The sequence below is a fragment of the Rissa tridactyla genome, chromosome 3 (genome assembly GCF_028500815.1).
Source record: "Rissa tridactyla isolate bRisTri1 chromosome 3, bRisTri1.patW.cur.20221130, whole genome shotgun sequence".
NCBI lineage: Eukaryota > Metazoa > Chordata > Aves > Charadriiformes > Laridae > Rissa > Rissa tridactyla.
In genome coordinates, this window is record NC_071468.1 from 76,487,968 (window position 1) to 76,502,039 (window position 14,072).

Genomic DNA, 14,072 nt, shown 5'->3' on the forward strand with positions numbered 1-14,072 from the left:
GAGCTGCGTGCCTGAAGGTGTTCATCAATTACGATGTCACATTTGTAATTATTAGAATTGATAAGAATAATAGGGCTAGCAGAGTCTGGAATACAGTTTTGGTTTTGTTTTTTTTTTTTTTATTAAATGAAATATCTTCGTACTATCAGTGAAATTATACTGTTTTTCATAATACTTGCCCCCACGTAAATACAGCATTACTGATTCACAGCCTCACTGAGGCTTATGGGATCCTTGTGGCCCCAGCTGCTCCAGCCCACAAATGCTTTATGCATTGCCCAGTCATAAGCTGGGAAACACATTAGTCCAAACTTTTTATACGGTACTGTGCGCGTGAAAGTAATTTGTTTCAGCCCTTAAATAAAAATTGAAATGATAGTGATAAACTATAACATAACCAGGATGTAAATGCAGCCTAACTATAAATAAATAAGCAGCAGCAGTGCTTCTGAAATCTGCCGTGGGTGTTATTGCTCTAAATAATCAGTCGCCGGTGAATTTGAACCTGAGTGAAGAAGTGTTTCTGAACTCTGAACAACATTGACCTCTCATGGGCTCTTTGAAGCCACTAAACTGTGGGATTATCAGAAAACTGTGTAGTGCTCCGAGACAGGCAGACAGCAAAGATGCACTTAAATGATTTTGCTACAGCACGCAGTCCAAAAAAAGGAGGGGAAAACCAACTCAGGTTCCCCTCAGAACTGCACTTGATAAGGAAAGTCAACCTATTGTGGCATTTTACAGGCTTTTAGGAAAGAAGGCTGTGACTTGTTTTCTTTTTTCCTTTTCTCCCCTCCAGGGTTAGACTAAAAGAGGAAAAAAGGAGCCTAGCTTAGAGTCCGATTTTTCCCCACAGTTTGCTAACTTTTTAATGGAGCATTATCATAAAGGGCTAACTTATAACCTGAAAATGAAAGCTACTGCAAACCTGGAGAATGACTGTACTTAGCCTGTTTGACTGGGCTTTGTGTTTCTTTTGTTGCTGGAGAATAAAAAGGAGTTTGTGCTCTTCATTACTCTCTCTTTGCCAGAGTAAAGAAGAGACCAAACAAACAAACAAGCAAGCAGGAAGGTGCCTTTCTTGGTGCAGAATTTCATCTCCATAGTGAATGATGATCTCTCGAGGCAGAGTTACATGGGGAGCTTTCAAAAGTAAACAAAGGGACTTTGCTCAACTGGCAGGTTTGAAAGCCCTCTTATTTCCAAAAGCATCTAAACACACAAACTTATATTACCTCTTAAATGTTTTTATTTGTATACAAAATGTTATAATTTATCGATATTGTGCAGCGAAGTACAGATACACACATACATACGTACGCCCCCCCCCCCCCCCCAAACACACACACATGTACAAATACAACACAAATACCACTGTCTTTCTCTCTGCCCTTCAGAAAGGCAACACTGTTTTGGCAGGTCAGCAGCTAGAAATAAGGTGCTATAATTAAGCAGTATCGGAATGTCTTCACTTTACAAATGTGATGTGCAAATTTATATACAACCACTTTTTTTTCCACGGAACCCCAAACTCCATACCCCGAACCACTCTCAGCGATACAAACATGTATAAAGTGCTAATACTTAAGCATGTTTCCAACGACTTCACGACGTAGTTTGAAGTTTAGAACAGGCACTGTAATAGTTCACTGGGTAGATTGTCACTCTGTGCGGTACGACAGAGAGAAAAGTCACTCAGACATCGCTGGGGGACCGGGAGCGAAAGGACACTTTTGCCTGAAAGCAGCCACAGAAGAGCACCCACATGGACCTCTGGATTTCCTGGTTCCTGTAGGCGTAAATGATGGGGTTGATCATGGAGTTGTAGGTAGCGGGTAGAAGTGTGGCGTACGTGTACACGGACGGGTAGTCGGGATCCCCCACTACACAGTAGATGGCAAAAGGCAGCCAGCTGGCTCCGAAAGTCCCGAGGATTATAGCGAGGGTAGAGACTCCCTTTTTGGTGGCCACATAGTGGGAAGCAGTCAGAAAGTGCTGCTGGAGAGCTATCTGATGGGCATGCCTGCAAACGATCTTGCAGATCTCGATGTAGAGATGGAGCATGATGAGGAAAATGAGAAAGAAAGAGGCGGACAGCAGCGTCACATTGCTCTTGGTCAAGGGTCTGACGACGCTGCAGGTGGCACGGTCGTGGAGGCAGTTCCAGCCCAGGATGGGCAGCAGCCCCAGACAGAGGGAGACCCCCCAGGCACCCGCCAGCATGGTATGGATGCAGAGCACCGTCCTCTCCGAGTAGTAGGTGAGGGCATTGTAAAGGGAGAGGTAGCGATCGACCGTGATGGCCAGCAAGCTACTCACAGAGGCGGCGAAGGAGGCGACGAGGAAGCCCACCGTCAGCAGGCTGACCGTCTCAGAGCGGATCACGTACTGGAAAACGAAGTTGAGGATGAGGCCGAGGCCGGCCAGGAGGTCGGCGGTGGCCAGGCTGCCCACCAGCACGAACATGGGGGTGCGCAGGGCGGGCGAGTAGCAGATGATGGCCACCACCAGGGCGTTCTCGCAGGCGATGGCGGTGCCGGAGACGCAGAGCATCACATCCCAGGGGTTGAGGGTGGAGGGCGCGGGGGGCCGCGACGACAGCTCCAGCGAGGCGTTGCCGCCGCTGCCGCTGCCGCTGCCAGCCGGCAGCCGGTGGGCGGCCGCTGCGCTGTGGTTCAGCGCCGCCGGTGCGTCCATGGCCGCCCGGTCCGGCGCGGCGGCGGAGCGGGGGCAGAGGCGGCGCGCGGGGGCGGCGGGGCGGCGGGGCGCGCATCGCCGCGCCCGCCCCTGCGCTGTCTCTGGTGCTGAACCCGCGGAAGTTTCCCGCCGGTCCGGACACCACCCCCTCCGCCCCCCGCCTCTCCAACGGTTGCCCCGCCCCTCTGACGTCACAAGGGGGGGAGGGGCTGGCACGGACGCGGAGCACCGAGGGGGGTTCGTTCGCTCCGGGAGCGGAGAAGGTGGGAGCGAAACTGCCGCCCGGGACGAGCTCTCCCTCCCCGCCGTCCCCCGGCTCCCTCCTGCCCCTGCGACTTTTCCTCGCGCTGGGCAATAGGTTTTTCTCCGCCTCGAGGGACACCCGAACCCCTTTTTGGGGGGAAGATGGCAAGTTTTGTGTTCGTACAGCACTTGCCGTAATGGCTCTGAAGCCGGCGGGGGGCTTCGTACGCCACCGAATGTAAACGTTTCCAAACAGCGCTGTGAATTGCTGTGGAAAAGCCCCCTTCACGCTTATCCTCCCCGAACGACGTAGACTCTAGGGTTAACAAGCTGTTTGCCAGTGCAAGCATCCGCATGATTTCTTGAGGTCCCCCCAGAATATTTCCTGAGGTCCCCCAAAGTGTTAAGGTCAAACCAGAGAAGACACGATTGCATGGGCATAAAAATTACCAGCTTTCTCTTCGTCTCACCCGTTGCACCTCGCAAAGAACCAGCAGCCACTGTTATTTTCCCCTCTAAAGCACACAAATCGAAGCAGCAAAGGACACCTGCCTTGTGCCATTTGCCACCAAACCCAGTGCCAAATGGATGCAGGCAGCTGGCAGTTTCCATCTGCAGCAAACGTGGCTCCCCTGGCACTGAGGGGACAAGCCAAAAGGTGCTCTCCCCAGCCTGGGAGAGCGTTTGTGCTGTAACTGCTGATCAAAAGAATGTGGAAATAAATTGACCTCTTGGTTATGGCAGCAGTGTGCAAACCATTTAGACGCAATTTTGAAAAACTCATTAGAAGAAAATGTGTTTAGTGTCTTGGGCAGTCCAAATGAAGATGGCACACAGGTGGCGCCATGGTGAAAAGTGGGCACATTCAAAGGGAATTAGAGTGTCAGCATCCATCACATCGATCCCCATCTCTGTCCTCCCGCAGGCTAAACACTATCAAGACAAGCTGCGGACACCTTGTATCTCTGTAAACAACCAAAGCCATTTCTTCTGAGGATTTCTGAAACATGAAGCTCAAAACAGTTTAATTTGGAAGGGGCCCATGGAGGTCACGTCTGGGGCACCTCTTTGGTCCCATCACTGGCTCAGAGCAGGGGCAGCATCAACTGTGCAAAGGTTTTCCTTGGGGTCTCGTTCAGTCAAGTCTGAGTATCTCCAAGGAATGAGATTGTACAGCCTCTCCAGACAACCTGTGCCTCAACTGTGAAGATTTTTCCCTTTTATCTAGTGGGACTTTCCTTCACTGCAACTTGTGCCCGCAGCCCTTGTCCAGTGTGGCATCCCGCTGCTGTACATTCTCCCATGCCTATGCAGGCATTGCACCACCATTTAAAGCTGCAGCAAAACCACTTGCAAGAAGGTCTAAGAGGGTTTGCAAGTCTGCACGGCTCAAGCACTTGATCAGGTACCCCACTATTGTTCAGAAAATGCCGTGTTATCATCTCATTCCCTTTGCCAAGTGGAGAACGGGCTGGGTATGGTCAACCTTCACTTGGATTAAGATTAAGATTAAGACTGAGACCACAAGAATCCCAGTGCAGAAACGGGTGCTACGGAGCAAAGCAAAAGAAGGCAAGGTAAAATCCAAGGTAAAGTAAAATTTTCGATTTGCCCAGAGGAAATCCCCCAATCTAGCCCCCAAACAGAGGTGGCTTATTTCAACACTAATTAGAATGGCTGTGACAGAATAATTTATTCCAAACATTTTTCAAAATGGATTAAAAATGGTGCCATTCAAACGTAGCAAGTCGGGTTTATAAACAGGAACCAGTTGGGCTCCACAATGAAACCGTAAGATATGCAGTATTTTTGTGTCATCCATAAAGCATAGAGGGAAACATGTACCTTATCTGCTTTTCAGTAACGAAATGTGGTATGGAAGGTCTCAATTGTGGGTGACTTGCCACATCTTTGACCAACCTGTTACCTCTGGGAAACAAGTGTGTGGCAGGTCTTTTCTATAATAGCATGTATATCACAAGGTAGTGGATGCTTTTTAAATTCTGGATATAGGTCATTTTAAACCTCTATGTTCTCGAATACTTTTTCCTTAACTGAAAACATTGAGAGCCCATGCTATCAAGGGAGAAGTCATTTCACATGTGGTGAAACCTTGTGAGAGCATTAAGATCTCAGAGTAAGACGTAGGAAGAGTTTTCGACCTATGAGCCAGCCCAGCCTCACAGCCCTTGCCTGTCGTCACCCATTTCACTCAGGGAAAGAATTGTTCAAGCATTGCAGTGTGCCTGTGAAAGGGAGATGCCTGTGTCCAGCTTGACTTTGCTCCTTGTTGTCAGGTGTTTTCTGAGTTCTTCTGGCTGTTTTGTCCCTGTGTTTCTCTGGGCCTTTCCCCTTTCAAGAGGAGAATGCTCTTACAGTCCGCGTCAGGTTCTCACTGAGCGCAGCGAGCGGCGCTGTGCATCTCCCTCATCTCCCTCATCTCCCTCACTGTGCCCAGTAGCAATTGGCAGGGTTAGTGACCAGCTCCCCACTTATTAAAATGGTTACACCTCCTTGGGAACTGTTTATATTTCCAGAGCAATCGTTAAAGGCCTTTTATCGTCTCAGTACATCTTCTTGCATCAGTCATCCCAACAAAAGGTGAGCCATCTGGATTGTTCTTGATTTTAACCGTTTGAGGGAAAAAGAGGATTCAAAGAGCAGCTAAAGCTGGCATCTGACAGCCACGATCATTTACCACGGCGCCATAAGGAGCAGCGGAGAGAGAAGTCTGGCCAGACCTCCTGCACCGGCACCAAGATGTTTTCATCTTGGTTTCCTAACTGAGACTGAATCCGCAGACCTCACCATAAAAATAAAAAGGCCATAAAAATAAAAAGCTATGCTTCAGCAGCGCACACCTAAGCACAGCGTATGATGTAACTCAGTAATCATCTTAGCGAATTTCTGAAAATTAAGCAGCAACAAAATTAAAAAGTTGCTGAAATAAATGATCTGAAAGCTCTCTGCTTGACTTCTCCATCTGTTCTGAGGGCTGAGCAATATTGTGGTGTAATTTTAATATGTGATTATTTAATTTCGGTTAACTATGGATTATTTTGATAGTTGGTATTCTTTAATGATTAATAAGTAGGCTGAGTAAATGTTAAGTATTATTATATGTGCTTTACATAGCATGAGTTGGAACCAAAAAAAAAGCACTTCAAAATTTATCTTTCCAATAACACGCTGAAAATATTGAGGAGTCATTTTTCTTCTGGCAACATAAAGAAGCCTTAAAATAAAGGCAGGAGGAGGGGAAGAGAGAGGGGGATAACACAGATGGTGAGCTAACCAGCACTGGCATTTCGGAGATTTCTACACAGCTGGCGTGAAAAGATGTTTTAAACTCTTAGCATTCCATTTAGGCACCTCTTCAGGTTTGTCATTTTCCTGACTCGGTGAACTCAGCCTCGTCATCTGGTGTCACCGATGACTAGGTCCTCACTAACGATACCTCCCTGGCTGATCCTTCCGATTTACACAGGTGTCCACCTGCAAACAGGCTGTATTGCAAAACCTACTGATGACATAAACCTCAGAGGGGTTCAGGCACCATTTAGAATTTCAGTCGCATCCTACACAGTCCCGTTTCTCCGCCACACGCTGTGTTTCTCACACGGTCCTTGACTGGGTTTCTTGGTGGAGCGCTCACCGTGCCATCAGTCCCCTTGGGATGAGTGTTCAGCTGCCTGGCCGCTCTGTCCCTCGCACACATACTGTCCAGAAAACAGCCTGCATGTCTGTAAAATCTATTTCACTTGCACCCTGAGGCTATATGGGACCGCAGAAACACATGAACACAACCGCCATGCTTTTTCTTGGGATGCTTGGGATGAAAATCATGGTTTACTCTGTTGCATTCACAAAGCTGCATTGCGCCAGTGGATTTTATGGGTGCTTTGGAAAGTGGTACTATGTCTTATGTAGTCTCTGAATCACGAGTAGAAAGTGCAGGGACAAACTTTACATAAGCAGGTGCAAATCTGCTTTAAATAGTGCAACAAATACTTATTGTCAGGGATGAATTCAGACTGAACCTTAAGTTGAAAAGTGCAGAGTTTGAGCTATCCTGCATTCCGTTTTCACTGAGAAGAAAATATAAATGCAGGTATGTACGGAAAAACAGACAGAAGCACAGTGAACACTATTTTGAGCTTTCACTTGTGGCTCTCAAAGGACTTTGCAACAATTTAAAGTGAGAGCCTTCCTCCAGCCCTTTTCCTTCGGGGGTGGGATTCCCACCCAGCCTCCCCTCTCCCTGTCCCATCCCGCAGCTTCGGCAGCTGCCAGTTCTGCCTGTGGATGACAGTGGCAGGGTCCCAGGCTATGAGCCCTTCTCCTCCTACCGCTCCCTCTTCAGATGGGATAACTTTTTGATGCAGCTTTGACCGCTTAAGCTTAGTCAGGCAGGGACTCTCCCCTGGGAGGCGCCTCTTCTGAGTGCTCACCACCCAGAGAATTCTTTTTTTTCAGGTGCTTGAGCTTTCCTACCACCTTTTGGTAGGGACCCAGTGACTACGAGAGCGACCTACACATCTGCTTAGCAATCTCCACATCTGTCAGCCCGCTTCCACCAGCCAGCTAGGCTAAGCCAAAGCACCTGGCTTAGCTTCCGAAGGAATAACATTTGCCAGCAACACTTGGATGCTAAATGAGCTCCACATGGGTTTGTAGAGAGTTTGTTAGGAAAGGCACAGTCATTGCTTACCTTTATTAAAAAAGATAGCCTCTGGTCCACTCTGTTTATTTCTAGAGATTAGTGATGAATATACTGAAGCTAAATACACATATTTTGCAATTTTTCCTTCCTTACCCCGCTTGTTCTGTTGATGGAAAGAAATCAGCAGCGGCAAAGGTCATTCATTGTTAGATGTGTCATCAGGCGCAATGGAACAAGGTCTTTTATTGGTTTCATTCTTTTAAACTTTTCCAAAGCACTTTTCCTCAAGTTTTTAAATGGCTTCAAACTAGCCTTTAAATTGTTCAAGGGCTTTTCTGCACATCTAAGTGAGGGAGTCCTGAGTTTACCTAACCAATGTCTTTTTGCGGCTTTGTAAAAACAAGCTGCAAATTTATTTCACTAAAATGTTTGCGTTGTTTCACGTGATCCTATAAGTTGCTGATTAGTTACTACACAGGAGGCCATAGATATATTTTTTTCATTAAAGTTAACAGTGAGTTTGAGAACTTTTCCAGATACTAGAATGCAAACGATAATGCAAATAATACTAGAATGCAAATGACTAAACGATAAGAAAACATAGAATCATAGAATCAGTTAGGTTGGAAAAAACCTTTAAGATCATCAAGTCCGGCCATTAACCTATCACACCAAGTCCACCAATAAACCATATCCCTAAACGACACATCTACACATCTTTTAAATACCTGCAGGGATGGTGAGTCAACCACTTCCCTGGGCAGCCTGTCCCAATGCTTGAGAACCCTTTCAGTGAAGAAATTTTTCCTAATATCCAATCTAAACCTCCCCTGGCACAACGTGAGGTCATTTCCTCTTGTCCTATTGCCTGTTCCTTGGGAGAAGAGACCGACCCCCACCTCTCTACATCCTCCTTTCAGGTAGTCATAGAGAGCGATAAGGTCTCCCCTCAGCCTCCTCTTCTCCAGGCTAAACAACTCCAGCTCCCTCAGCCTCTCTTCAGAGGACTTGTTCTCCAGACCCCTCACCAGCTTCACTGTTCTTCTTTGGACATGCTCCAGCAACTCAATGTCCTTCTGGTAGTGAGGGACATCCCAGACATCAGAGAAGATTGCGTACGAAAAAGACACAGAAGAAAAGACAGGATTTTGTTTGTTAATGGCAAGAAAGCGGGTGAAGAGCTGCTGCAGAGAGGAAGGCTGTACCTTCAGTAGTGGGGCACAGTATGAGGAGAAAGCAAGGTCCCTGCCCACCAGTGGGAATGCTGTCCTGGGGGGCTTGGCCTGGGAATTTGGCATCACAGGCACAAATCCGTACATCCCAGCCAAATGTATTATATGTGAAAGTAGACATTTTCCAGAGACATTAATGACTCAGGTTGAAACCAATACCCTCATTATAATAACGTTGAGTGCTTTACATGTCTTATTTGAGTCTTCCAGATATGAATATAGTTTTGTGTTTCTTTACATGTCAGCTTGGCAACACTTAGCAAAGACATTTCTTCTAAGAGAACAAATTAAAGCAACTTCAAAACAAGTCTGTTATTGCTCAACAGCCTGGGTCTCTGCCAGCAAGAAACAAATTGGTGATTATTTAGCTGTGGCAGTAAAAGAGAATTGTAAATTCTCAGAAAACTTTTTTTTTTTTTTTTTTCTGATCGTGTCAGCTTTAATATAAAAGTGAAGGTGGCAAGGTTGAAGTTATTAGCATCGCAGGGTGCCTCCAGGGCAGAGCGGAGGGGCCGGGACGGTTACATCTCCCAAGGCAGCAGCAAAAGCTGGGGAAGATCCAGGGGCAGAGCGACGCTCGGGTGCTGGCAGCAAGCAAAGCCCATGGCTGTCCCGCGGGCACCCAGCCCAGTCCCCCCCTCCTCACCCCATACAGGAGCACACGCTCGGCTTCGCAGCAGCAAGTGCAGGATACTACACCCAGTGGGGTAATAGCCATTTGTCTGGGACCGCCCCCGAAAAGTGTTCGTACTGATGTAGATCACAAATGAGTAGTTTTTCCAGGCAGAAGGAAAATTGCTTAGTCTCTGTATCCCTGCGGAGGGGCCTGTTTCCTGAGGTGAACGCTAGAACGACCTTTTAATATACGCTATCCCGTTTTCACTATTATTTCCAAAGAGTCCTGTGAGATAGCAGAATGGGTTTGAAACACAGTGCTGGAATATAAAGAGCTTTAAATCTGAAATTATGGGTTGAGTCACTAGCTGGAAGTTCAGGAAAAAATGAGGGAGTCTGAAGAGCTGAAGGTAGCAAAGTGCTCTGGGGAGGGAGGCAAGGAGCAAAACGCAGGTCGAGCATCGATACTTTACTCAGCTGTTGATATATGTGCTAATTGGTAGCATCCACTTTTTATCTAATCAAGGAAGTGTGTATATGTGCCATAAAAAATAAAAATCGATTGCTCCCTGCTATGGCCACAAGCACAGTGTCATGGTGTGCAGCGGCTGAGCTGAGCCTTCGGTTCCTCTCCTTGGGAATCCCAGGGTAGGGGTTGAGCCTCCCTAAGAGACTGCTCCCCTCGTGAACATCAGTATTTCAGCCCGGAGAAAATGTAGAAAATATCACTTGCCACCAATAACAATGGCTTTCGGTGTCTAAAAATAGCAAGAAGGCCTTTTTAACCCCGGCTATATTCAGCTAGAGATAATTTGATGGTAAATTATGTTCTGACAAAGAAGAGTTAATCACTGACCTAAAAATTAGCTGTTGCCTAGGTATCCCTGGTCAGGCTCTGTTGACATTTACCTTGTGCAAACAGAATGCAATACCAACCGCTCAGATGTATATTTAGGCCTTTAAAATGGCCGGTTTTCCAAAGTGTAATGCAACGGCTGGGAACGTGAGTTTAACGGTGGAAACGTTGGTGCCCCCCCGCTTCTGTCCACAATATTGTTTCATTCACGTAACTTCTGCATTCGAACTGTTGGTTACCCTTCGAAGCATGCTCCTGGGGGGCTTGCAAGGCAAGGCCCTGTGTCAGAGCCTTGGCAATCTTCAGTAAGATTGTCATAAGATTGTAAAGAGATTGTAAAGAGATTATAAAGAGAGTGGCAAACCCAACGTGATGAAACATGATTTTGAAAAACAAGTGATAAAGAACGTTTTGCAATGGGTCCAGCAAGTCAGTTACACTTTTCTTTTTTTTTTAGCTGTTGACTTGATTTGATGCTAGGAACATATTTTTATTAATAACAAATTATTTAAAGGCAGTTGCCCTGCTAAAGGGACACTCGGCCATTTCAATGTTTTTCATGTGCTTCCCTAAGAGCCCAGAACCTTTTCTGAGCACAATGGCTAATACCTACTCAATGTGCCATAGTGGGGACGGTCGGAGCAGGGAAAACTCTTCAAAACAAAGCTGTCCCCACAAATATCCCACAGCAGGCAGGGCGGTGGCCGGTGTCCCTGGCTCCAGCTCAGGCTGCCTGTCTGGGGCTGTTGGCTGGACGTGAGCCGCACCATGCTCAGATTTGGACTAGAAATCAAAAGAAAGGAGAAAAAAGGTCCTTCCACTTAGAGGACTTGTGGTCCTGCTGTGACCATGGAAAGGAAGAAAATGTCCCTGAGGCGACCTGCCCATCTCAGGAGGAGGGCTCTAAGCTGTGCATGCCAGAAAGACAGCCATATGACCCTGCTGGTGAAGTTATGGGTGAATACCGCGCTCTCTGCTGCGAACAGAGAGGAGGAAGCTGAGATTGCTGCTCTGAGACGCCCCCCAGCCCTTCAGCGCGGGGGTGGTGGTGGTGGTGAGGGCAGAGGTTTCCTTACCACCAGACCATTTGGACCACAATGCCTCCAAAACAGTGCCCATCGGTGGCGGGGGTATGGTTGCGTGCACATCTGCCATCCACCATAGGGACACTGATTTGAGAGCACCGATAGCCCAGGAGCAAACCCCACCTGGCGTGGAGGAGCGTGACTTTGGGACCCTTAGCCACCCTGCAAGCCTCTGCTCCTCAGGTGGGTTTTGGGGTTTGGGGTTTTTTTTCTCCCCCAACCCAATGAATCACTGAGAGGCGTTGAAAGGGCAGATGGTTTGTGCTGCCTCCTCCTGCCAGCCCACTGCTCCTCTCCTTGGGAAGCAGCCCCAGGTGCAGGCTGGCATGCCAGGTGGGGCTTGCTAATATTAGCTGTGAAGATTGGTTCGTTTGCAAGTTAGGAAAAGATCGCCGGTTCCCCATTTGCACCTGTGGGCTTCAGGCACTCCAGTCTGATTTTTTCCTGGTCTGCTTTGAAAAAGGAAATGTGTTAGAAGATCAGCCCAAAGATCTGCTCCGACGTCGGCCTTGTCACCTACCTCTGCAGCACACGCTTGATGCAGTAGTAAGTGTGTGTTCCCATAGCAACGGGAGGAATTAATTATATGATATTATTAGGCCTTATTTATATGCACACACACACACCTGCACATTGTGCACCCACACATGGAGAAAAAGAAAATGCGCAAGTCCTACTCTTCAAGAAGATCCCTATGAGAAGTCAGTCCTGTAGATGAGGTTCGCAATGATCACAAGATCCTGATTTTCACCTTACAGGTGGAAAACCAAAAGCCGACCTGCCAGCCAAAACAAATTCAGCAGCACAGACCTACGGCAAAGGGGTCCAACCCCATGGCAGCGCTATGGCTGGGAGGGGGAACCCCATCATCCGGAGGCTGGAGGTCCCCCCCTCTCATTGCCCACCCCACATGCCACCTCTTGCCGTGCAGGTGGTGCCAGGCAGGAGGCAAAGCCCCACTCTGCCTGCGCTGCCCACGCAGGAGTGGATTAGCAGTGACATTTCTGTCCCGTCCGAGCCCCCTTTGCGCTGCGGGAGGACGCTGCGCACTGAGCTTCACAGTGTCTTGTCTACTCCATCCCAGTGCCGGTGGCTTTGGGGCAACCTTTGTACCGTCAAACACGAGACAGAGATTTCCATAAGCTCTGAAGCACTTCTTGTCTGTTGCCCTCCTGCTCCTCGCAGTTACACATTAGCCAAATAAAATTCAGGTAGAGCCTAGTCTCTCTTTTCATGTTAAACCACTGGTACTGTACCTCAGACTAGCTCACAAAGAGCTATTCGTTGATGGTAAGAACACCACCGTTTATTCTCAGATACCATTCCCTGAGCAAATTCTTCAGTAACTTTGGTATTGGAACTAAATTGTTCAGAAAACCTTGTTGTGAATTCTTCATGGGAGTCAAGAGATACAAAAAAGCAGCTTACTTGGTAAGAGTTTTCAAAAAATTATGTTCCCCTATCTTTTTGACATTTAAAATGCTAATGTGGCTTTGCTTATATTTATTGTCTAAGGGCGTACAAATGTTTATTTTAAAATGTCCAAAGGGTCAGAGTTCATCTCTAGGTAAAGACATTTTGTAGACCATCAAGACAACTTTCTAAATTAGTTGTCACTCTCAAGGTGAAAAGATTTATCTGAAAGTATTCCAGTACAATTTGAGAGATGAGCCACTCCTGCATTCCCACACATCCCCGTGCCGTGCCCAGCTGCTGCCCTGCTATGGGAGCAGGGGAAGATTTCAGGGCTGGCTTGAAAAAGACGTGAAGCTCATTTTCAGGGGAGCATCCCTTCGTGTGTTCGCAATGACCTCCTTGTTGCTGGTTTGGAGTTGATGTGCAGTGCCAAAATTAAGCACAAGCTTTTTGTGTGTGTGTGTGTGTGTGTGTGTGTGTCACTGATAGACTACGAATGGTGTTTTCTTCATTGGTTATCTCTCAGCTTTCTCCAATAATATTCACAGTTAAAGCACTTTTTTTTTTAATCTACCCAAGTAATGATCTAACTGATCTAATCTCTAGTAGTGGGGATATGCACCTCTATTATGTATCTGAACATTATCAGAGGTGCCGGTCCAACGATGCTCTCACGGGTTGCATCAGATGTCTCCATTTCTAACCTCCCAATTTGCTCCTTTCCTTTCTTGTGCAGCACCAGGGACCTTTAAAAAATCCTGGAAGTGAACAGCTGAGCGACTGGAGAGGAAAGCACAGTTACTGGGCAAGGGGAGGAATGTGATGCAAAGGTGACCAGCACAGAAAAATCTTCTACTTCCTCGGGGACTTGGGCTTTTCACCCCTTGGACCTCCTCAAATGCAGGAGCTGCTCCTCGGCAGCCTGTTGCGGATGGACAAACAGTGCCAGAAGTGCACCTGTACACAGGGATTTCATCCTTCGCTCACGCCGCATTGCTTTTGTACCAACCAGAGGAGCCTGCGCTGTGCTGCCCCTGCATTTTCAAGGAATTTCCTGAAATCCCTGTACGGGGATGACTTGATCTCCATCCCGGCAGAAGCGAGCTGAAAGACAGCAAACCCCCACAGCCAGCAGCTGTTGGTAGGGCAGAGGCAGGTGAATGATAAAAATTACAGCTATAGAGAGAAATGCAGTGAGTGGGATGACAAGAGAAGGTGGGGAGCGTGTCGCAGGGCACGCGCCCTTTGCAAGCCTCTGGCCCAGT

The 14,072-nt window shown here is 47.5% G+C and overlaps 1 protein-coding gene across 1 annotated transcript; it reads right to left on the bottom strand.

Annotated features, from left to right (window-relative positions):
- Positions 1-1,695: 1,695 nt before the first annotated feature.
- Positions 1,696-2,697, bottom strand: GPR6 (G protein-coupled receptor 6). The gene has a single exon (XM_054196481.1). The coding sequence runs from the start codon at positions 2,695-2,697 to the stop codon at positions 1,696-1,698; it is 1,002 nt and encodes a 333-aa protein (XP_054052456.1).
- Between the last annotated feature and the right edge of the window lie 11,375 nt (positions 2,698-14,072).

Excerpts from the sequence above, each read along its gene's own strand:
- GPR6 (XM_054196481.1), bottom strand. The coding sequence starts at position 2,697 with ATGGACGCACCGGCGGCGCTGAACCACAGCGCAGCGGCCGCCCACCGG.